At 38.9% G+C, this 23,262-nt stretch overlaps 2 protein-coding genes and 1 pseudogene across 6 annotated transcripts in view; 1 reads left to right on the top strand and 2 right to left on the bottom strand.

The window, feature by feature from the left end:
• LOC137244837 (probable peptidoglycan muropeptide transporter SLC46) overlaps positions 1-17,838 on the top strand; it is a 31,627-nt gene extending 13,789 nt beyond the window's left edge. The window contains exons 4-10 of the mRNA XM_067774437.1: positions 13,985-14,168; positions 14,229-14,415; positions 14,475-14,610; positions 16,727-16,863; positions 16,932-17,121; positions 17,209-17,365; positions 17,452-17,838. Coding sequence (XP_067630538.1) covers positions 13,985-14,168; positions 14,229-14,415; positions 14,475-14,610; positions 16,727-16,863; positions 16,932-17,121; positions 17,209-17,365; positions 17,452-17,515 — 1,055 coding nt within the window. The 3' untranslated portion in view covers positions 17,516-17,838. The remainder of the gene's footprint in view (positions 1-13,984; positions 14,169-14,228; positions 14,416-14,474; positions 14,611-16,726; positions 16,864-16,931; positions 17,122-17,208; positions 17,366-17,451) is intronic.
• Positions 11,974-13,636, bottom strand: LOC137243568 (uncharacterized; annotated as a pseudogene).
• Positions 17,839-18,766: 928 nt separating the features above from the next.
• LOC137244834 (probable peptidoglycan muropeptide transporter SLC46) overlaps positions 18,767-23,262 on the bottom strand; it is a 68,656-nt gene continuing 64,160 nt past the window's right edge. For all 5 annotated transcript variants that reach the window (XM_067774430.1, XM_067774431.1, XM_067774434.1 and 2 more), the window contains 5 exons: positions 22,059-22,636; positions 21,821-21,957; positions 20,133-20,322; positions 19,013-19,169; positions 18,767-18,934 (listed from right to left, as the gene is read on the bottom strand). In XM_067774430.1, coding sequence (XP_067630531.1) covers positions 18,877-18,934; positions 19,013-19,169; positions 20,133-20,322; positions 21,821-21,957; positions 22,059-22,636 — 1,120 coding nt within the window. In that variant the 3' untranslated portion in view covers positions 18,767-18,876. The remainder of the gene's footprint in view (positions 18,935-19,012; positions 19,170-20,132; positions 20,323-21,820; positions 21,958-22,058; positions 22,637-23,262) is intronic.

Here is a 23,262-nt window from a genome sequence, read left to right as displayed (position 1 = left end):
TGAGTAGATAATCTATAAAAATAAAATGAAAACCTTTTCAATAAAATTAAAATGATTACTCGTAGAATTTAGATGAAATCCTTTTCAGTATAATCTTGTAGATATCTTTTAAAATTAAGATAAACCCTCTTTAATATATTTAAGAAGGGAATCTAAATTTTCATTAGAAATTCCTCTTAATTGCAATAAGCCGATGATCTTGTCAATTTGAAATGGTTGCCACCTAAATTCAAATACACTTCTTTCCAAAAATATATGCCACACTTTATTAAGCTGTTTTTTATTTAAGTAAATGAACACCTTTTACATATAATTATAATAAGTTAAAGTACTTAATATTATAAAAATGTACTTTACATATTTGCTTATAATTTATATTCTTGTAAACCTTACACTTTTGATTTAAATTTTTATATTTCTTGTAATTCTAACAGAAAATTAAGCGTCGATTCTTCAAAAACGTGAAAATGTATTGTATAAAGTATAGTATTTTTTACAGTTCGTATTTTTGTAAGTCTTACACTTTTAATTTTTATTTTAATTTTTCTAATACTTATACTATACTTATAATAGAAAATTAATCGTAGACCTTCCAATACTTTTTGACTCCTATAACTTTAAGTCCATTGTTTAAAACGTAAAAATTTATTGGCAGTCCATCTAAGGAATCAAATTTGATGACAGTGTAATTATGTGTTTCACTTCCAACCAAATATGATTGAAATCTCTCAGAAAAATTTAAATAAGTATGATTTTTGACTACAATACTAACATTATTTTCTTTTATTAAAAAATCGCATATTTCGTAAATAAGAAAACAATCTTCAGTAACTGAAACAATATGTCCAACTTGGAAAGCTTTCCCTCGGAAAATAACGGCATTTGTTCTTTTATAAAAATTCAAATCGGATAGTTTTAATGACGGAATGTAATTTCCTGTGAAATAGGACCTAGTTCTTTTTAAAACAAATTCGGGTTGAAAAAAGTTATTAGTTAAAACTGAGTTTGCAAATCTTACTGCTGATTTTATTACTAGACATAAAGGAATATTTACTCTGGACGTTATACTTCTGGCATATTTTTTATGAATTTGGTGTTCAGCTTCAAATCTGAATGACCATAAGCATTTAAGGGGTCCTAATTTCTTAATAATACTCGGGTAATGTACAAGATTGTGGTGTTTGGGTTTTAAAGTATCTTTAAATAAACATTGATATAGTTTGTTGTGCTCTTCAATCAATATTTGAAGTTTAATCAAGACATCGTCATCAAAATTTGGCAATAACACACACTCAATTATTTTAATGAAACGAATTAAAAACTTATAAACAGAATCATTCGGGGGGATAAGATCGCCAATCATTAGCAGTACAAAGTGGGAGAAAGTTTTCATTACCGATTTCTGTTTGTGCATATTGAAACATTGGCTTCCGAGAATTGAAAGTTTCCAAAGTGAAAAATTTTTTTTCGTATATAAAATAACTAGCCTTTACCCGCGGCCCCGTCCGCAAGGAGAAAATTAAATATATGGGATATTCACGTTAGCCTGCTTATCAAGTTATCTGTTTAAAAAGATGTTTCTGTCTAATACGTTTTATTTTTGTAATTGAGTAAAAAAAGAACTAAATGAGCTGATAACCTGATAGGATCCCCAAATTATCCCGAAATTATCCACAAAAATCCACGAAATGACCCCGACGCTGTCGCGGACAGATCCCGAAAACCATCTAGAAATGCCACGGAAGAGTCACCAAAAGTTCCCGGAATAGTCCCAAAAAACCCGAAATGACAACGACACGATTCTAGACTTATCCAGAGAACCACAAAGAAATGATGCCTGAAGGGTACCAAAATAGTCCCGAAAAAGTTCCGAAATGACCCTGACGGGCTCCCGGACGGTTCTCAAAAACCATCCAGAAAATATCCAGGAAGGGTCCCTAGGGGATCCACGACGGATCGCGAAAACCATACAGAAATGATTCCGGAAGGGTCCCAAAATGATCCCGTATTAGTCCCCAAAAAGTCCTGAAATGACCCCGAAGGGATCCCAGACGGATTCCGAAAACTATCCAGAAATGATGCCGGAAAGGTCCTCAAATGATCCCCTAATAGTCCCGAAATGACCCTGACGGGATCTCGAACGGACTCCTAAATGACCCTGACGGGATCCCGGACAGATCTCGAAATCCATCCATCTTGGAAAGGCCCAAAATAATCCCGAAACAATCTCTGAAAAGTCCAGAAATTACCCCGACGGGATCCCGCACGGATCCCAAAAACTATCCAGAAATGATGCCGGAAGGTCCTCAAATGATCCCCTAATAGTCCCGAAATGACCGAAAACCATCCAGAAATTATGCCGGAAGGGACCCCAAATGATCCCGAATACCATACAGAAATGATGCCGGAAAATACCCCAAATGATCCCGAAAAAGTTCCAAAATGACCCCGAAGGTATCCCGGACGGATCCCGAAACCCATCCAGAAATTATGCCGAAAGGGTCCCCAATGATCCGACACCAGTCGATAAAAAGTCCCGAAATAACCCCGACGGGATCCCGGACGGATCCTCAAAACCATATAGAAATGATGCCGGAAGGTACCCCAAATGATCCCGAAATAGTCCCGAAATAACCCATACTGCTCACTTTGTAAGCCCTCGACTTATTTCACCCATTGAGTTTGTAATATTGGTGAAGGTCAGTATACGTAAAGTTATAATGTGTAAAAATTGTTAAAAAGTAATTATTCGAAGGGGTCGTGGGACCCCCTTTCTATGTTGGAAAAAAATTTCGCCAGTAGCCTATTATCTCTGTCCTAAATTTCATCAAAATCCGTGAAGCCGTTCTGGCGTGATTCAGTCGCAAAGACAAAAAAATATAATAATTAAATTATAACTGTTCCTAGGGGGCGGAGACCACGCCCCTTTTGAAAAATATATATCTAGTAGATCCTTCTAGACTATTGGCTATATGCATGCCAAATTTCATACAAATCCGTCCAGCCGTTATTGCGTGATTGAGTCACAAAGACAAACGTCTGGACAAACATCCAAACATCTAAACATCCAAACTTTGCCATTTATAATATACTAGCCTTTACCCGTGGCCCCGTCCGCAAGGAAAATTTTAAATATATGGGCTATTCGCGTTAGCCTGCTTATTATCTGTTTAAAATTTTGTTTTCTGTCTAATGCATTTTATTTTTGTAATTGAGTAAAAAAAAGAACTAAATGAGCTGATAACCTGATAGGATCCCAAATGATCCCGAAATTATCCAGAAAAAGCTACGATATGACCCCAACGCTATCGCGGACGGATCCCGAAAACCATCCAGAAATGCCCCGAAAGGGTCTCCAAAAGTTCCCCGAATAGTCCCAAAAAAACCCGAAATGAGAGCGACACGATTCTAGACGTATCCAGAGAACCACACAGAAATGATCCCTGAAGGTGTTCCAAAATGATCCCGAAAAGGTTCCGAAATGACCCTGACGAGCTCCCGGGCGGATCTCAAAAACCATCCAGAAAATATCAAGGAAGGGTCCCTAAATTATTCAGACTAACTCCAGAAAAAGTTCCGAAATGGCTCCGAGGGGATCCACGATGGATCGCGAAAACCATACAGAAATGATTCCGGAAGGATTCCAAAATGATCCCGCAATAGTCCGGAATTGACCCAGATGGGATCCCGCACAGATCCAGAAATGATCCCGGAAGGGTGCAAAAACTATCCCGGAAAAGTAACAAAAAATCCCAAAATGGCTCATACGGCATCCCGGACGGATCCAGAAATGATCTCGGAAGGGTCCCCAAATGATCCCAAAATGGTCCCGAAATGACCCTGATGGATCCGGCAAACCATCAAGAAATTATGCTGAAAGGGTCCCAAAATGATCTCGAAATAATACAGAAAAAGTCACGAAACGACCCCTAGAGGATCCCCAAATGATCCCGTATTAGCCCCGAAAATGTCCCGAAATAACCCCGACGGGATCCCGGACAAATCCCGAAAACCATCCAGAAATGATGCCGGAAGGAATCCCAAATGATTCCGTAAAAGTCCCGCATTGATTCCGACGGGATCCCGAACGGATACCGAAAATCATCCAGAAGTGATGCCGGAAAGGTCCTCAAATGATCACCTAATAGTCCCGAAATGACCCTTAAGGGGTCATGGACGGATCCCATAAACCATCCAGAAATGATCCCGATATAGTCCTGAAGAAGTCCCGAAATGACCCTGGCGGGATCTCGAACGCACCCCTAAATGACCCTGACGGGATCCCGGACAGATCCCGAAATCCATCCAGAAATGATCTTGGGAGGGACCCCAAATGATCCCGAAAAAGTCCCGCAATGATTCCGAGGGGATCCTGATCGGATACCGAAAACCATCCAGAAGTGATGCCGGAAAGGTTCTCAAATGATCACCTAATACCAAAATGACCCTGACGGCATCCCGGACTGATCCCAAAATCCATCCAGAAATGATCTTGGGAAGGTCCCAAAATTATCCCGAAATAGTCTCGGAAAAGTTCAGAAATTACCCTGACGGGTCCCGGACGAATCTTGAAAGCCATCTCTAAACAATCCCGAAAAAGTCCCGAAATGACCCTGACTGGACCCCGAAAGGATCCCGAAAACCATCCAGAAATGATGCCGGAAATGTCCTCAAATGATCACCTAATAGTTCCGAAAAGACCCTGACGGGATCCCGAACGGATCCCGACAACTATCTAGAAATGATGCCGAAAGGGCCCGCAAATGATCCCGTATTAGTTGAGAAAAAGTCCCGAAATGAACCCGACGGGATGCCGGACGAATCCCAAAAACCATCCAGAAATGATGCCGGAAGGGACACCAAATGATCCCGAAAAAGTCCCGCAATAATTACAACGGGATCCTGAGCGGATACCGAAACCATCCAGAAGTGATGCCGAAAAGGTCCTCAAATGATCACCTAATAGTCCCAAAATGACCCTGACGGCATCCCGGACAGATCCCGAAATACATCCAGAAATGATCTTGGGAGGGTCCAGAAATTAACCTGACGGATCCCGGAGGAATCCTGAAAACCAATCTTAAATGATGCCGAAAAAGTCCCGAAATGACCCTGATGGGACCCGGAAAGGATCCCGAAAACTAACCAGAAATGATGCCGGAAAGGTCCTCAAATGATCTCCCAATAGTTCCGAAAAGACCCTGACGGGATCCCGAAGGGATCCCGACAACTATCCAGAAATTATGCCGAAAGGGTCCGCAAATGATCCCGTATTAGTCGAGAAAAAGTCCCGAAATGACCCCGACGGGATCCCGGACGAATCCCAAAAACCATCCAGAAATGATGCCGGTAGGTATCCCAAATGATCCCGAAATAGTCCCGAAATTATCCAGAAATGATGCCGGAAAGGTCCACAAATGATCCCCTAATAGTCCCGAAATTACCCGGATGGGATCCCGGACGGATCCCGAAAACCATCCAGAAATGATGCCGGAAGAGCCCCCAAATGATCCCGAAAAAGTCCCCAAATGACCCCAACGATATCCCGGACGGATCCCGAAAACCATCCAGAAATGATGCCGGAAGAGCCCCCAAATGATCCCGAAAAAGTCCCCAAATGACCCCGACGAGATCCCGAACGGATCCCGAAAACCATCCAGAAATGATACCGGAAGAGCCCGAAATGATCCCGAAAAAGTCCCCAAATGACCCCGACATACTCCAGAAAAGGTTCCGAAATGGCTCCGAGGGAATCAACGACGGATCGCGAAAACCATACAGAAATGATTCCGGAAGGATCCCAAAATGATCCCGAAATAGTCCGGAAATGACCCAGATGGGATCCCGCACAGATCCAGAAATGATCCCGGAAGGGTTCAAAAACTATCCCGGAAAAGTAACAAAAAATCCCGAAATGGCTCCTACGGCATCCCGGACGGATCCAGAAATGATCTCGGAAGGGTCCCCAAATGATCCGAAAATGGTCCCGAAATGACCCTGATGGATCCGGCAAACCATCAAGAAATTATGCCGGAAGGGTCCCCAAATGATCCCGAAATAAAACAGAAAAAGTCACGAAACGACCCCTAGAGGATCCCCAAATGATCCCGTATTAGCCCCGAAAAAGTCCCAAAATGACCCTGACGGGATCCCGAAAGGATTACGAAAACAATACAGAAATGATGCCGGAAAGGTCCTCAAATTATCCCCTAATAGTCCCGAAATGACCGTGACGGGATCCCGACAACTATCCAGAAATGATGCCGAAAGGGTCCGCAAATGATCCCGTATTAGTCGAAAAAAAGTCCCGAAAGGACCACGACGGGATCCCGGACGAATCCCAAAAACCATCCAGATATGGTGCCGGTAGGTATCCCAAATGATCCCGAAATAGTCCCGAAATGACCTCGTCGGCATCCCGGACGGATCCCGAAAATTATCCAGAAATGATGCCGGAAAGGTTCCCAAATGATCCCCTAATAGTCCCGAAATTACCCTAATGGGATCCCGGACGGATCCGGAAAACCATACAGAAATGATGCCGAAAGGGTTCCCAAATGATCCCGTATTAGTCGCGAAAAAGTCCTGAAATGACCCCGACGGGATCCCGAACGGGATCCCGAACGGATCCCGAAAACCATCCAGAAATGATGCCGAAAGGGTTCCCAAATGATCCCGTATTAGTCGCGAAAAAGTCCCGAAATGACCCCGACGGGATCCCGGACGGATCCCGAAAACCATCCAGAAATGATGCCGGATGAGCCCCAAAATGATCCCGAAAAAGTCCCCAAATGACCCCGACGAGATCCCGGACGGATTCCGAAAACCATCCAGAAATGATGCCGGAAGAGCCCCCAAATGATCCCGAAAAAGTCCCCAAATGACCCCGACGATATCCCGGACGGATACCGAAAACCATCCAGAAATGATGCCGGAAGAGCCCCCAAATGATTCCGAAAAAGTCCCCATATGACCCCGACGAGATCCCGCACGGATCCCGAAAACCATCCAGAAATGATGCCGGAAGGGTCCCCAAATGATCGCGAAATAGTCCCGAAATGATTCCGGAATAGTCCCGAAAATGTTCCAAAATAACCCCGACGGGATCCCGGACGGATCCCGTAAACTATACAGAAATGATCCCGGAAGGGTCCCAAAATTATCCCGAAATAGTCCCGAAAAAGTCCCGAAATTACCCCGGCGTAATCCCGGACCGATCCCGAAAACCATCCAGAAATGATCCCGGAAGGGTCTCGATATGTCCCTTACGGGATTACAAATAAGGTGAAGCTAATTATAAAACCATGTTAATAAGGCAGCAGGCGCATTGGAGCGAATAAAAAAATAGATAGAAACATACAGGTAAAGCTAATAAAAGCGTGCTAATAAAAACAATTGATGGAGGGCGGATGGCGGGAGTAGAGGAGAGGACCACTGATCGTTCCTCCAAAATTGTCTAGATCTTGTTCTGTATGTACCAGATACCAAAAACTATTGATTTAGGAGAAAATTTAGATTGAGTTATAACAATTTATGGATTTTACACCAGAGGGGGTGATAAAGGGGGGCGGGCGGAGGGTGTCACTGCTTACTTTGTAAGCCCTCGACTTATTTGACCCCTTGAATCTGTGATATTGGTGAAGTTATAATGTGTATAAATTATGAAAAATAATTTCTCGAAGGGGTCGTGGGACCCCCACCCCTCTTTCCATGCTCGAAAAAAATTTCTCTAGTAGACTACTGTCTGTGTCCCAAATTTCATCAAAATCCGTGTAGCCATTCTGGCGTGATTCAGTCGCAAAGACGGATCCCGAAAACCATCCAGAAATGATGCCGGAAGAGCCCCCAAATGATCCCGAAAAAGTCCCCAAATGACCCCGACGATATCCCGGACGGATCCCGAAAACCATCCAGAAATGATGCCGGAAGAGCCCCCAAATGATCCCGAAAAAGTCCCCAAATGACCCCGACGAGATCCCGCACGGATCCCGAAAACCATCCAGAAATGATACCGGAAGAGCCCGAAATGATCCCGAAAAAGTCCCCAAATGACCCCGACATACTCCAGAAAAGGTTCCGAAATGGCTCCGAGGGAATCAACGACGGATCGCGAAAACCATACAGAAATGATTCCGGAAGGATCCCAAAATGATCCCGAAATAGTCCGGAAATGACCCAGATGGGATCCCGCACAGATCCAGAAATGATCCCGGAAGGGTTCAAAAACTATCCCGGAAAAGTAACAAAAAATCCCGAAATGGCTCCTACGGCATCCCGGACGGATCCAGAAATGATCTCGGAAGGGTCCCCAAATGATCCCAAAATGGTCCCGAAATGACCCTGATGGATCCGGCAAACCATCAAGAAATTATGCCGGAAGGGTCCCCAAATGATCCCGAAATAAAACAGAAAAAGTCACGAAACGACCCCTAGAGGATCCCCAAATGATCCCGTATTAGCCCCGAAAAAGTCCCAAAATGACCCTGACGGGATCCCGAAAGGATTCCGAAAACAATACAGAAATGATGCCGGAAAGGTCCTCAAATGATCCCCTAATAGTCCCGAAATGACCGTGACGGGATCCCGACAACTATCCAGAAATGATGCCGAAAGGGTCCGCAAATGATCCCGTATTAGTCGAAAAAAAGTCCCGAAAGGACCACGACGGGATCCCGGACGAATCCCAAAAACCATCCAGATATGGTGCCGGTAGGTATCCCAAATGATCCCGAAATAGTCCCGAAATGACCTCGTCGGCATCCCGGACGGATCCCGAAAATTATCCAGAAATGATGCCGGAAAGGTTCCCAAATGATCCCCTAATAGTCCCGAAATTACCCTAATGGGATCCCGGACGGATCCCGAAAACCATACAGAAATGATGCCGAAAGGGTTCCCAAATGATCCCGTATTAGTCGCGAAAAAGTCCTGAAATGACCCCGACGGGATCCCGAACGGGATCCCGAACGGATCCCGAAAACCATCCAGAAATGATGGCGAAAGGGTTCCCAAATGATCCCGTATTAGTCGCGAAAAAGTCCCGAAATGACCCCGACGGGATCCCGGACGGATCCCGAAAACCATCCAGAAATGATGCCGGATGAGCCCCAAAATGATCCCGAAAAAGTCCCCAAATGACCCCGACGAGATCCCGGACGGATTCCGAAAACCATCCAGAAATGATGCCGGAAGAGCCCCCAAATGATCCCGAAAAAGTCCCCAAATGACCCCGACGATATCCCGGACGGATACCGAAAACCATCCAGAAATGATGCCGGAAGAGCCCCCAAATGATTCCGAAAAAGTCCCCATATGACCCCGACGAGATCCCGCACGGATCCCGAAAACCATCCAGAAATGATGCCGGAAGGGTCCCCAAATGATCGCGAAATAGTCCCGAAATGATTCCGGAATAGTCCCGAAAATATTCCAAAATAACCCCGACGGGATCCCGGACGGATCCCGTAAACTATACAGAAATGATCCCGGAAGGGTCCCAAAATGATCCCGAAATAGTCCCGAAAAAGTCCCGAAATTACCCCGGCGTAATCCCGGAACGATCCCGAAAACCATCCAGAAATGATCCCGGAAGGGTCTCGATATGACCCTTACGGGATTACAAATAAGGTGAAGCTAATTATAAAACCATGTTAATAAGGCAGCAGGCGCATTGGAGCGAATAAAAAAATAGATAGAAACATACAGGTAAAGCTAAAAAAAGCGTGCTAATAAAAACAATTGATGGAGGGCGGATGGCGGGAGTAGAGGAGAGGACCACTGATCGTTCCTCCAAAATTGTCTAGATCTTGTTCTGTATGTACCAGATACCAAAAACTATTGATTTAGGAGAAAATTTAGATTGAGTTATAACAATTTATGGATTTTACACCAGAGGGGGTGATAAAGGGGGGCGGGCGGAGAGTGTCACTGCTTACTTTGTAAGCCCTCGACTTATTTGACCCCTTGAATCTGTGATATTGGTGAAGTTATAATATGTAAAAATTATGAAAAATAATTTCTCGAAGGGGTCGTGGGACCCCCACCCCTCTTTCCATGCTCGAAAAAAATTTCTCTAGTAGACTACTGTCTGTGTCCCAAATTTCATCAAAATCCGTGTAGCCATTCTGGCGTGATTCAGTCGCAAAGACGAAAAAATATAATAATTAAATTATAACTGTTCCTAGGGGGCGGGGACCACGCCCCTTTTGAAAAATATATAGCTAGTAGATCCTTCTAGACTATTGGCTATATGTGTGCAAAATTTCATCCAAATCGGTCCAGCCGTTCTTGCGTTATTGAGTCACAAAGACAAACGTCTGAACAAACATCCAAACATCCAAACATCTTAACATCCAAACATCTTAACATCCAAACTTTCCCATTTATAATATATATTAGATTAGATATTAGATTAGATGTAATATTTTACTAAAACTGTATTTGTATACACCACTGAATAAATCATGCACGATATCGCATGATATGTTATCGGTGACATGAAAATATGGAAGAGAATTGAATATAGAACTATTTTTAACACCAGTTGACGCTGGGTCATTTAATGTAATATCAAGTTCGTAATTAATATTATTTCTTAAAGAATCGGGATATTCGATACAATCAACGCGTGTTTCGTTCTTGCTGCGCTTGCATACTCTACAAAAAGAGTTTGATGAAAATGAGCTTTTGTATCCCAAAGCTGTGTTGAGGCCTAAGTTGTCACCTAAAATTTGAACAAGCTGCACATAAATTTTGAATTGTTCGCCTCTTATATCAATATTCAAACCATCTACATATAATTTTTTGAAAATATCTATTAGTGGAGTGAAGGCAATATTAATACCATACTCAGATATATCTGTACTTTTCATAAATCCGCATACAAATACATTCATGAGCCTTCCAGCTTGATAAATAGGGATTGTCGGACAAGTGTAATAGATTCCACATATTTTTTGTTGGCAGGCTTTTGAGCCTAAAGGATCGTTGATCTCAAAATCGTCCATGTACAAGAAAAGTGGTATTGCCAACTTGTTTTCATCAAATTTCGCCATTTTCCAAAAATCTCCATTTATAAAGTTGTAATAAGCAGTAAATTTTGATATGGTTTCAACATTAGCAATAATTTCTTCCCATATCTCTTCACTCCCAAAGAACTTTTCAGTCAATACTATCTCTGCCTTAGCGCTAGTCAAAGTCAGATTATTGTTTAAAATAATTCCAGACAGGTCATTGCTAATTACATATTTTTGGGATGTTTAAAATGCTTCAAATCCTCCAACTCTTTAAGAAATTTATATTCAGAACGCACGTTCAGAAATGGTTCAGATATATTTCGAAGTATTTCTTGAGATACAACTTGATTTTCATAATTTTGAGTTAACGGGTTAATAATTTCAGCTATTGGAGCCGTAATACGTTCTGTTACAGATTTTTGAATATTCAGAATGTCTTTTCTCGAAAAATGTGTATAATTGTGAAGTTCAAGAGTAAATGCAAGGATTGAATGCTTTTGAAGTTTGAAAGACATGTAAGTTGAGACTCATCAGGGCATTGTAAATGTGTAACTGGCTCTTGCGAAACCGAAGCTTGATATTTAACTGACTCTTGTGAAACTGAACCTTGATTTAAAATATTATTTACCGGGGAAGAACAATCAGGTTTATGTTTCCCTAAGTGTTTTTGAAGCCTATACATATTTTGAAATATTTGATTGCAATATTGCTCATTGCAAACAAATTTCACTATGGGTGGAAGCCCTTGATCTTTTTTTAAATGGTTGATAAGTAAACATGAAGTTAAGTGGTTTTTGTTACATAAATAACAAGCAAAATTTGGCATTTTTAACAATTAAGAAAATAAAGGATTTGTTATCTAATTTGCTAAGTAAATTTGAAACTGAAGGAAAATCTTCAGATTTAAGACCAAAAAAGTATTGTTCTAAAAATACCCATACTTGCTTGCTATTATGGGAATATTCAAGCTTAGTAATACAATCGACACGTTTCATTAAGGTTCCGCACTTCCACTTAAGCCCGTCGCAAAATATAAAAAAATCTGATATATTTGTAAACTGCAATGATGTGAGGTTGCAATGGCTGTTTTCTACTCGCGTACTGCTCAATTTTAGCCGAAATTTTTGGTAAAACATCATTTGGTGTAGTTGCTAGTGTTATAAACTCCGATTGTGCATCAGTAATCGTTGGCTTCTGGGTTTTACTCTGACGCTGTGGTTGAAGAACAGCATGAAGCAGTAACAACACAATACAATATTTAGAATATGAAAAAAAAATTAATTAAAATTTATAAATATTTTATAATTTTGATGCTTTCTTACCGTTTTATAAATCTTTATAATAGAGTTTCGAAAGTAGTAACTCTCTGCTGGCTTGATCTTTTATTTCAGCATTTAAGATAGGAAGGATTATTTTATAAAATTTCCCCAGTTTTAAAAATAGCTGGTTTCCAATACCTGGATGCATTATATTGAAATCAATATCAACATGTTATATATAAATAATTTTTAGTTGTTATTTTTAAGCTTAATGTATGAAAAAATGTTTAACTCAATTTAAAAAAATTTTAATTTAATAAATATTATGGGAAAAATTTAAACAACGCGACATCGAAACGGTCAACTGATATCGCGTTTTAATTTTTCCCTAAATATTTAATAAATTATATATATTTAATAAATTTAAAAAAAATGTAATGAAAATAAAAACTTTGAGTTATCCCATTTTTCTTACCAATTCGTAACCGTTAAAATCATTGTAGCGCCGCCAAGCTGCCAGCAAATCCGATAGAGAGCCCTTACACTTATTTCTAAAAACGCATGTATCTGCCCAATACTGTTTTACTTTTTCCCAAGGAGTACAGTTATGGGCTAGCCAACATTGTTTTTCCAAAACATTATCTGCAATATAAAAAGTTAAATATTGTTCAAAGAACAAATTCTCAAAAAAGTATTAGTAAGTATAGCATACCATCCAAATTATCTTCATGAGCATCTTTCGTATCAGAAGTGACTTGCTTTTCCAATTTTATGGCATTGGCCCAACGGAAGAACAATTTCCCACTAGGATTCTTTTTCCCCTTTTTCCTTTCCAAAAAGTAAAACTCCTAAAATATAAGAATAACAAAGGATGTTTGTAAGTTTTTGATAGTTATCATCGAACTCATGCAATTACCTTGTTTTCTTTTGGAAATACCGTAACAATACGCCCCAAGGCAGTATAATTATCCACTATGCAATGAGTCAAATTCTTCTGGTTTCTACTATCCAGGTAACCATTTTTTTCGTGGAAAGTTAAAACAAGTTGACCTTTTACTGTTTTTTTTTAACAACTCCACAAGGTACAAACAGCTGGAATTTCCAGAACAAGAAGGTGGTGCACTGGATTCTCTTGATTTAGCGGAAGATAAATCCTCAGAAATTTTTTCGAGCCATTCAGAATTTTGTTGTTTGTCGCTAAAATCTCTTGGTCACAAATAAATGGAATTGCCTTAAAAAAAGAAATTAGTATATTATTTAACAATAAAACCTTTTGTTTTCGCCACTCTCTCAAACCCGCCTTAAATTTGATGCGCTCTCCGAAATATTTTGTATCCAATCGATCAAAAAAAGCTTCAACATCTTCAATTCCACTTTTCTCGGATACACATGTACTGCACCATCAAAATTAAAACGAAAGTAATCACCGTACTATATTTTATTATTAATTAATATAATTTGTCCACTATATTTTATCTATATCTAGAAGATTTTCTAGCAAAAATTTCTTCAGTTATGTCCCGTCTCGCTCTCCTCGCCCAAAAAGCTTTTTTAGACGTCGATCCCTTTGATTATAGGTGAACTTTTTGGCTCTGTGTGTATGGAAAAAATATCACAAGCTTTACAGGATAACACCTCATCTTTAAAATTTTGTTGCAATATATCAAACTTATTATATTTCTAAATCTTCAACTCTTTTCATTACCTAAGGCTATCTCACTGGGTGTATTATATTAACGATTCTAGCTTTTATTGCTACCAAAGTTGTAATAAGTCCGTGGCTATTTCTACTGGCTTCCGTTCCGTCAGTGCTTAGTGGTGGTACTTGTGCGCTTATAACTGGAATTTATTGTTACATATCAGACGTTGCTAAGGAGAAAGCGCGAGCAGTAAGGTAAGGACAATTTTGTTACATGTTCATGCAATGATAATGAAATTATTTCCAAACTTACAGAATGGTCATGAATGAAGCATCACTATTGGCTGGCATGATGATTGGCAACGTACTTAGCGGTTATGTTTATGCTGCTACAAATGTAGTTACTGTATTTGGTATATCAGCGCTGCTAATGTTGCTCTCCTTACTGTATGTGTTCATATTTGTAGTTGAAAGTTTGAGACCTGATCAAATACATACAGGCGTAAGTTTAACATATTTTATTCGACTAATAAAAGTTTAATGTGCTATTTCAAATTTTAGTCTAAAATACGCGAATTCTTTCGCTTCGATTTGGTTAAAGATTTGGTGCATACATGCTTTGAACGACGTCCCAGCTATGATCGCGCTATTATTTGGCTAACGATGATTACATTGACAATTGCAATATTCACCATGGGTAAATTCAAAGATACATATTAGGGGGACTCATGATAGCATATAAACTTATAAGGTGTAAAATTATATCCATTTACACACGCTGTTATATGAACGCACCTAGTAATACTCTTGATAAACTTGATTGTTTATCAGCTGTATTATTGCCGAACAACATTTTCTGATTGTTATACAAATTAAAAAATGCCAAAACTAAGTGAAAAATCAAAACTAAAACGCCTTTACTTGCTGATCTTGGAGATTTTTGATGAAAATGCCTGCTGTAATGTCTGCAAGGTTGCATTCCTTTGAGTTTACCGCGTTTACACAATGAAATGTGCGCGTAAATTTATACAAATTGTGTAAATGATTTTTCATACAAAATTTGACAGCTCGTGCGTAAACACTTTATAAGGCATTTATACGGTTACATGAGTCCCCCTATTGAAAAATCCTCGTCTCTCGCAGTACGATACAAAACTTAATATTTCGACATTATTTTTAACGATTTTAGAAATTCTGTTTCACACAATTTTTTGAGATCATATCATTTCAAAACATATTCAGGATAAGCTATAGATCATTTGGTGACTATTTCGGGATAATCATAATAATTTCAGGATAAATTTCGGACTGTTTCAGAATTATTTCGAAATTTTTACGGGGCTACTTCGTTACCATTTCAGTAATATCTCCGTATTATTTTGGGGCTAGTTAGTGTGAATATTTCAGGATTGTTTCGAAGTTGTGTAGGGACCATTTCGTAATAGATCATTTCGGGACTACCTCTGGATCATAAAGGGAGATTAAAAAATAAAAATAAATGTAAGGCGCGATAACCTCCGAAGAGATTTTAGGCCGAGCTTCTCTTCCAATTTGCGTTGTGCTCCTCTTGATTTTCTTTACAAATTGGCCGGATGGGACCTACATGTTTTATGCCGACTCCGAACGGCATCTTCACGGCAGATGAGTTTTCACTGAGAGCTTTTCATGGCAGAAATGCACTCGGAGCGCTTGCCAAACACTGCCGAGGGGCGACCCCGCTTAGAAAAATTTTCTTCTAATTGAAAAACCTTATTTCTAAAATTTTGTTGTTGCTTTGCCCGGGGTTTGAACCCAGGGCATACGGTGTGGTAGGCGGAGCACGCTACCATCACACCACAATGGCCGCCATGGGAGATTATTCAGGAACTATTTCGAGATCATTTCTGACCTGTTTTCCGATCACTTCCGTAATAATTTCGGAACTATTAAGATATATTTTTTTTTTTTTGGTAATTTCGGAATGTTTTCAGGATTAGTATTATTACGAGACCCTTTAGGGATTTTTGCGATATCATTTCCGGATTGTTTTTCAGTCTTTTTCGTGGCTATTTCGGAATTATTTCGTTATCATGTTTGCACTGTGCGATGTTAAGATTGTTTTCGGAACAAAATCGAGACTGTTTCGAAATTGTTTGTGAGAAAATCGCGGTAGATTTTGGGAATTATTTTCTGTGTAATCTCGTCAGTAATTCGAGATTGTGCTAGGGATCATTTCGAATGGACTTTTTTAAGGATCATGGTAACTTTTTTGGGACTGTTCTTCAGACAGGTTTGATACTATTTCGGGTGATTTCAAGACATTTTGGCAACCATTGGGAAAATTTTGGAATTATTTTAGACATCATTTCGAGACGATTTTGGAATTATTTAAATATCATCTCCAGACTATTACAGGGTAACGCCTGGGTGGATTTCAAGATAATTTAACGGTCGTTTCGGGATTGTTTTAGGAATCATAATGGGCTGAACCATTCAAGATTGTTTTCGGGTTTATTTCGGAGTTATTTTTCTGATTACTTCCGCAACATTTCGGTAATGTTTTTATTATAATCTTGAGCTGTTTTGGGATAATTTCGACTATATTTCGATGTTCCTTTCAGGACTGCCTGGGGATTGATTTTAGGATTACATCGGAACTATTTCGAAAAAAATTTTTAATTGTTTTTCCTCCTGTGAACAGGGTTTTAAATGCATTCTGTATCGAAATTGTACTACACAAAATACGTTGGATTTGCCCATATGAATACTTTCCATACAAAAGCAATTATTAATTCTTATTAATAAATAATTTTACTCATTTTTTTTTTTTGCAGAGGGTGATAGCAATGTAACATATCTATTTTTCCGTGCGAAATTTGAGTGGACTTTGAAGGACTACACTTTATTTAATGCAGCACGTATCGTTGTGCAAATTATTGGAAGCATTTTTGGTTTAGTGTTTCTACGAAAAGTGAGTTTTGAACGACGCCAAACATGATGGCGATAAATTGAAGTAAATACAAATTAATATATTAACAGGTTTTAAAATTCTCAATTGTCTCAATGACAATGTTATCTTTGGCTTGCTGTGTGCTCGAGAGCACCGTTCGTGCTACTGCGGTATTTTGGTGGGAGCTGTATTTGGGTATGATACTTGGTGGTATGCGCGGTATAATGGGACCAATGGCACGCGCTATACTTTCACATGTAGCGCCACCGACAGAAGTTGGTAAGACGCATGAAAACAAATTGTTAAATGGAATATTACTAACATTTTTATTTCATATGTTTAATTTCCATCAAAAAAAAAAAACAGGTAAAATATTTGCATTCACCACTTCAATGGAATCACTTTCACCCCTCGGTGCTGCACCACTCTATACGATTGTCTACAATTCAACGCTCGAATTCTATCCCGGTCTTTTTAATTTCATCAGCGCGGGGCTCTACCTGCTTTGCTTCACATTGATCGCGTAAGTTTTAGTGCTGCTAATCAAACTTTAAATTGTAAAGAATAATTAAAATAATGACTGTGTATTGTAATTTTTTTTCGTTGCAGCGTTATTTATGGCATTCAAAAATCATTAGGCAGTACTGCCGCTTATCAAGCAATCAGTAGTTAGAAAATGTCACAAATATGAGTTTTATATCCTTATGTACATATATACTTTTTATTTCGTTTCTTATGCAATAATAATTAAGCGATGTTGGAATGTTCATAGTTACATTGTTAGCAAATTATCTCATGTGATGTGAAAAATATTTTATAAGTATCATATTAAAAGTGAGAACAGAGTAAAAAATGTATAAAAATTTACTTTGAGACAAAATATTTTTATAATAAAAGTGAAGTAATTTTTAAAAGGCAATTGTATATACATACATTTTTGTATTAAACAAATTTAAAACTAACACAGTCACAAATAAACGTATCACATGTACTGCATTTTGACGGGCTTGGCCCTAATCTCGAAAATTGAAAAAAAAAAAGTGTTAATAGGGTTTAAAAGGGTTTATGGCTGAACAAAGACCTGTGAGGTAAGGGCTGAATCAAAAAACTTGTAAGGCCATTTCTAATGACGAACTCGAATTCAGCCCGTTAAAACCGCTGTACCCAAATAGCATAGTGCTTGTGTAGTGCAACTACCTCAAGGCGCTGCCACCGCAATGTATAGCTTCTCTATTCCGATTGTAAACCTCAACTACCCGTGGCGAATCCTGTTTATTAAGAAGGCGAGGCTCTGTTGACCCCAAGCTCTTCGTAAAGAAGATTCAACATGGTTGAATCAATCATCTCCGCTATTGTCAACCACCTTAGTGGTGCTATTTTCCGGAGCGTACCAGATAAATATCCGACAAAGGACCATCACCCCCAGCGGGTAAGAGGGTCAGAATATACCCCCGGTAGGTATGCCTGTCGTAAGAGGCGACAAAAATACCAGATTAAAGGGGCTGTGTAGCGCAACCCTTCAGGTTGCCAGTGCAATATATAGTTTCTCCAAACCTAATTGTCAACCTCACCTATCCGCGGCGAATCCTGTTTCACTAACAGACGAGGCTCTGGCGATCCCAAGCTCCTCATGGAACTTGGTGGTGGGGAGGGAGGGATGGCCTGAAGGTTTAATGTGGCAATATAAATCGTTCCTGAGATGGTCGGGCTAGCACCTTAATGGTGATGTGTTACCGGAGCGTACCGGATCTGTATCTGGCAAAGGACCATCACATCGATAACACTCCCCAAAGCCTTCGGGGAGTAACGCTATCGCTACAACAACAACAACAAAGGACTATCAGCAATGATAAAAGTCCCCAAAACCTTCGGGGGTCTCCTTATCGTTACAAAAACTGAAAGAAGAATAAAATTCATTCCTCCATTCAAGTTTTCTTATAGTCAGTACATTTATTCAAAAAGACATTAATCTTAATTCTAACAAATATCACATTATGTATGTAACATAGAGGTAGTCCGAGGTTAATAGCTGCATTATTTCAATATTGACGCATAATGCTCTTTGTAGGAATATTTGAACCGTAATACAATGCTGAAAGAAAGCAAAGCAACAAACAAAATATTAAAATTATACTCAAAGTCCGATTTCGGCTTATTTATATTTACTCACATCAGAAAAATGAAGGCAATTGAATATAGCGCAGCACTTACAATGTTGAATAGACCAGGAAATGTTTTTAGTGATTCCTTATAGATAACGGTGTAGAGGGGTGCCGCCATAAAGGGAGCAATGGATTGCAAGACATTTTTAATAGAAAATATTTTGCCTGAAAATATATATACAAAAAAATTATATATACATAAATGTAGATTGAAAATATCGAGCGGATAGACTGTCGGTCGTCGGTCTCGAAAATGCTCCCTCTCAGAAAATTTTAGACTGTTTTAAAAATACATATCTCAGTACATTATTTTTTTTTTAATTAACCCTTTACGTGTATTATTAAGAGGCATTTGCAGTCCTTTTTTTTGGAGGTCCGAATAAATGAAAGGTTGCTCTTGGAGGAATTCCTTGTACTACGGATGACAGAGGAATAGAAAAATATTTGCGCCTTGAAATATGCAATTATTTCTAATTGTAGATCTCTTTTGTGAGAAAGTCACTAGGAGCTAACCTGTTTTATAAAAATGTTGCCCAAGGAATTTGACTAAGGTTGCCCCCGGAATAGTTAAGTCCGTATACCAAGACCTTTTGCTTCCTACAAAGGTGTATCATTGATTGAAAATCTACTAAACTAACAATCCAGCAATGCCTGTTTGAACAGAAAATACATTGCATACTTCAAGGCGCAAAGTTTTCGTTTCTATTCTTTGTACAAAGATTTTCCCAAGAACAATGAATAATTACATGAAAAATTTTCATCATGAAAGCGCCTTTGTTGGTTCTTTTTTAAAGGTACGAATATGATGTTTATGAGATCACCAGAGGAACAAAGGCCCCACAAAGCGCAGTTTCAAAAGGCGTTTAAAAATATTTATAAAACTTAAAAAAAAGGTTTAGTATTTTTAGAAACTTATATACAGTTTGTAGAAAAATCGATTTAAAGTCCAGCCATTTGATTTTAGAAAACTTTTTTCCCAGGATTTCCGTTATACAATTCATTCACATTTTTCTAAAATTAACCAAACGAAATAATTTTAAAAAATAGCTAATAAAAATATTTTAAACAATTTTTAAGGCGATTTTCATATACACAGCTGAATTTACCATTGTTACATTTATATCTTACCCAAATCTGTTGCCGGCACTATATTCGAGACAATTGTACGACACATTGGTCCGCCAACCGATTTAAAGGCGCCCAAACCAACAGCCAAATACAAATGCCAAGGCTCATATGCGACGCCTCTAACGATGCTACTCAGGATGTCGCTAAAGAACGCCAGGAGCGCAAGCGTTACAACGGACATGCTGAAAACCTGCGAGGAAAGATAATAAAGTTGAAAAAAATTAAAGATTAATTTTTTTTTACATATGTACATACGTAAAAGTAGCAAACATTATTAAAGTTTAATATAAATCAATTCCTATAGTAAAGGAAAGCAGGAATTGATATCGAGGTTGAGAGAAAAAGGATAGTACTTGGCCTTTTCTCTGTCTAGTTGATTACGTTGCCGGATTGCCCCTCCAGATAGGTTAGATCACGGTTCATTGTGGATGCGGTATCATTTGAGAGCTTAACCCCGTAGCAGTTTAGTAACATTCGACGAGCTCCTATATTTTCCTAACAAATTCTTTCAGCTAATCGCCTCTAAAAGGGGCTAGACTTTTCAGGCCTGCGTCTTTTTTTTAACGAGCAGTTAATTTAGTCAGTCCTTTGCCGGATATGAATTCCGTACGCTCTGGTATAAGCCCGCCTACCGGGAGCAACATTTTTTGACTCCTCGAACCTTCAGGTCTGAGAGGGCCTACGGCCCACTTGCAGAACGGCAAGTTACCTTTTTTACGCCCTATGCCAGGTTATCTCTGAGTTAAAAAGAAAACTTATCGTTCAGCTAGTGATATTGGTATTGACTCTTTTTGTTTCGTTACTTTCGGGTACCCTATATTTGTAAAGTGATAATTTGCATTGCTGGATTGCCTGTTTCATTTGTGTGAATTTGCTGTTGATACTTAGCTGATGCTTACTCAGGGAGTGTTTTCTGTTTGTTGCCCAGCTGGGGCTATGTTTTGGCGTGCCGCTGTGTTAAAGTCTAGCTTTAGGCGCTACTGAACGCTAAGTTACAGATCTTAAAGGGAGAATTAATGGTGACTTATAACCATAAAACCATAACCAGATAAAACAGCTGATCGAACCTACCTTATGGAAATCAATGTAATCGATTAATGATGCCATACTATAACGCTAACGCCATAACCATACCATAGCCAACCAATTGGTTTTTGGTTTCTAGCCATATCCATAACCTAAAAATATTTGATTTGGTGAATTTAATAACTTTTTGTAGATTTTATTCATTGTTTTGGATACGTTATGACTAAGAGGCTTATTTTCTGTGGAATATGTTTGTATTTTTTTGTTTTTCTCCATTTTTATGAAATTTTCACGATTTTTAGGTTAAGGCACCATTAAACGATCACATGGGAGATGGTTAAGCGGGATTCATTGGTGCCGTATGTCGAATCGCTGTAGTCGTATCCCTAACGTAATCAGCTGTTTATCGTTACGACGGTAAACCAAAAACCAATTGGTTGGCTACGATACGGTTACGACTTTAGCGGCACCAATAATCGATTGCATTGATTCCCATAAGGTTGGTCGAATCAGCTGTTATAAGGTTACCGATACGGTTACCGATAAAGCACCAATGTCTCCAGCTTTATGGATATGGATATGGTTACGACTATGGCGTTAGGGTTAAGGAAGTTTAATTAGCCCTTAAATTGAAAGCAACTTTTTTCTATTTTCGTTCTTACCTTTCTCAATATGAGAAAACCAATTAGGGCACCCAACATTGGCACCATATGACTAACTGTTTCGTAAAACGTGAAATCACGAACAGACCATTGGAATTTTTCGCGCACAAACAAATAAAAGACCGTCATTGCGCCATCTGCAAAAAAAAAATGAAGTTGTATTAATAAATATTTGAAAACAGCTGTAAATTATTTGTCAATTACAGTATTAAATACATAGACATTGAATTCAACTAACCAAGTACAAATATCGATAAAAACATTGTCCCAGTTACAAGCCAAATAATGCTGCGATCATAGTATGGACGATCCTTGAAACAAGTCACCAACATATCTTTAACATGAATATAACTAAAGAGTCCTGCTTTCTTAGATTTTCCCGTCTCAATCGCACCTGCCTTTTGTTTTTCTGGTACCTTGGCCTTTTCACAGTTGCTTAAATTTTTGTTCGCTTCATTTTCTTGTTCCAGTGAGATCTTGCCATCCAAACCCATTGTTATTTCAACTACTTTGCCATTTTCGTCTATTACAAGTTCACTTCTACGTTTTTCTTTGCCATCTACAGATTTACTTAATGTATCTATTGGTATATTTTCTATTTGTTTTTCTTTTATATTCGTCGCGGCGAGAATCTCTTGGTTTCTATTGTAATGTAAACTTTCTGGCACATAAATGATTATGAATATTGTGGCGCCGCACATTAACAAACCAGATATCATGAAAGTTGTTGTTGCACCAGTGGCAGCGTAAACGAAACTTGAGAGCAATGAACCACCCATCAGGCCAATGAAAAAGAATGCTTCCATGAATATCATTCTAAAGGAAGAAAGTAAAATAAGAATTGAGTTAAAACAATTTTTTTTGGTGCGAGTTTAAACTACAGTATAAGTTTTCTAAACTTAAAACCTTTCTGTTTTAAACTTATGCTACATTTACACTGCATCAAACATCTAATTTTGAGTAAACAACTCAAATGCTATGCATTTCCTCATACAAATAGCATTTCCTTAATGACTCATTTGATCGCCTGGAGTGATGTCCTGGCAGTCGAATGTTAAGCGAAATGCGAATGAGGCCAATTTAAACGTTTTAAATTACTCATTTAGGTCCACTTTTTCAAGTTCTCACATATTTGTGTATCCTTTGCTATCTACAAAAATGTCTGCCGCTAAGCTTTTTATTTATAATCCTCCGCATATCCGCTATTATCTCGGGAACAGCTTGACCGATTTGGTTGCAAATTTATATTTAGGTAACGCTCTATATGCTAAGCCTTTTTATTTCTATGTGGCTAGTTAGGATGTTCTGGCGAGCTTGTCACCTATTTGAAATTTTTTAACAAAATGAGTTATGCCAGAGTAAAGGAGTTAGCACACACACAGAAAAGGATTTCGTGATACTTTCGGGAATAGTTCTGAAATGTATGAGAATTGTTTAAGGAT

The sequence above is a fragment of the Eurosta solidaginis genome, chromosome 3 (assembly GCF_040869045.1).
Source record: "Eurosta solidaginis isolate ZX-2024a chromosome 3, ASM4086904v1, whole genome shotgun sequence".
In the NCBI taxonomy this organism is placed as follows: Eukaryota; Metazoa; Arthropoda; class Insecta; order Diptera; family Tephritidae; genus Eurosta; species Eurosta solidaginis.
This window is presented reverse-complemented; position numbering and strand designations above follow the sequence as displayed.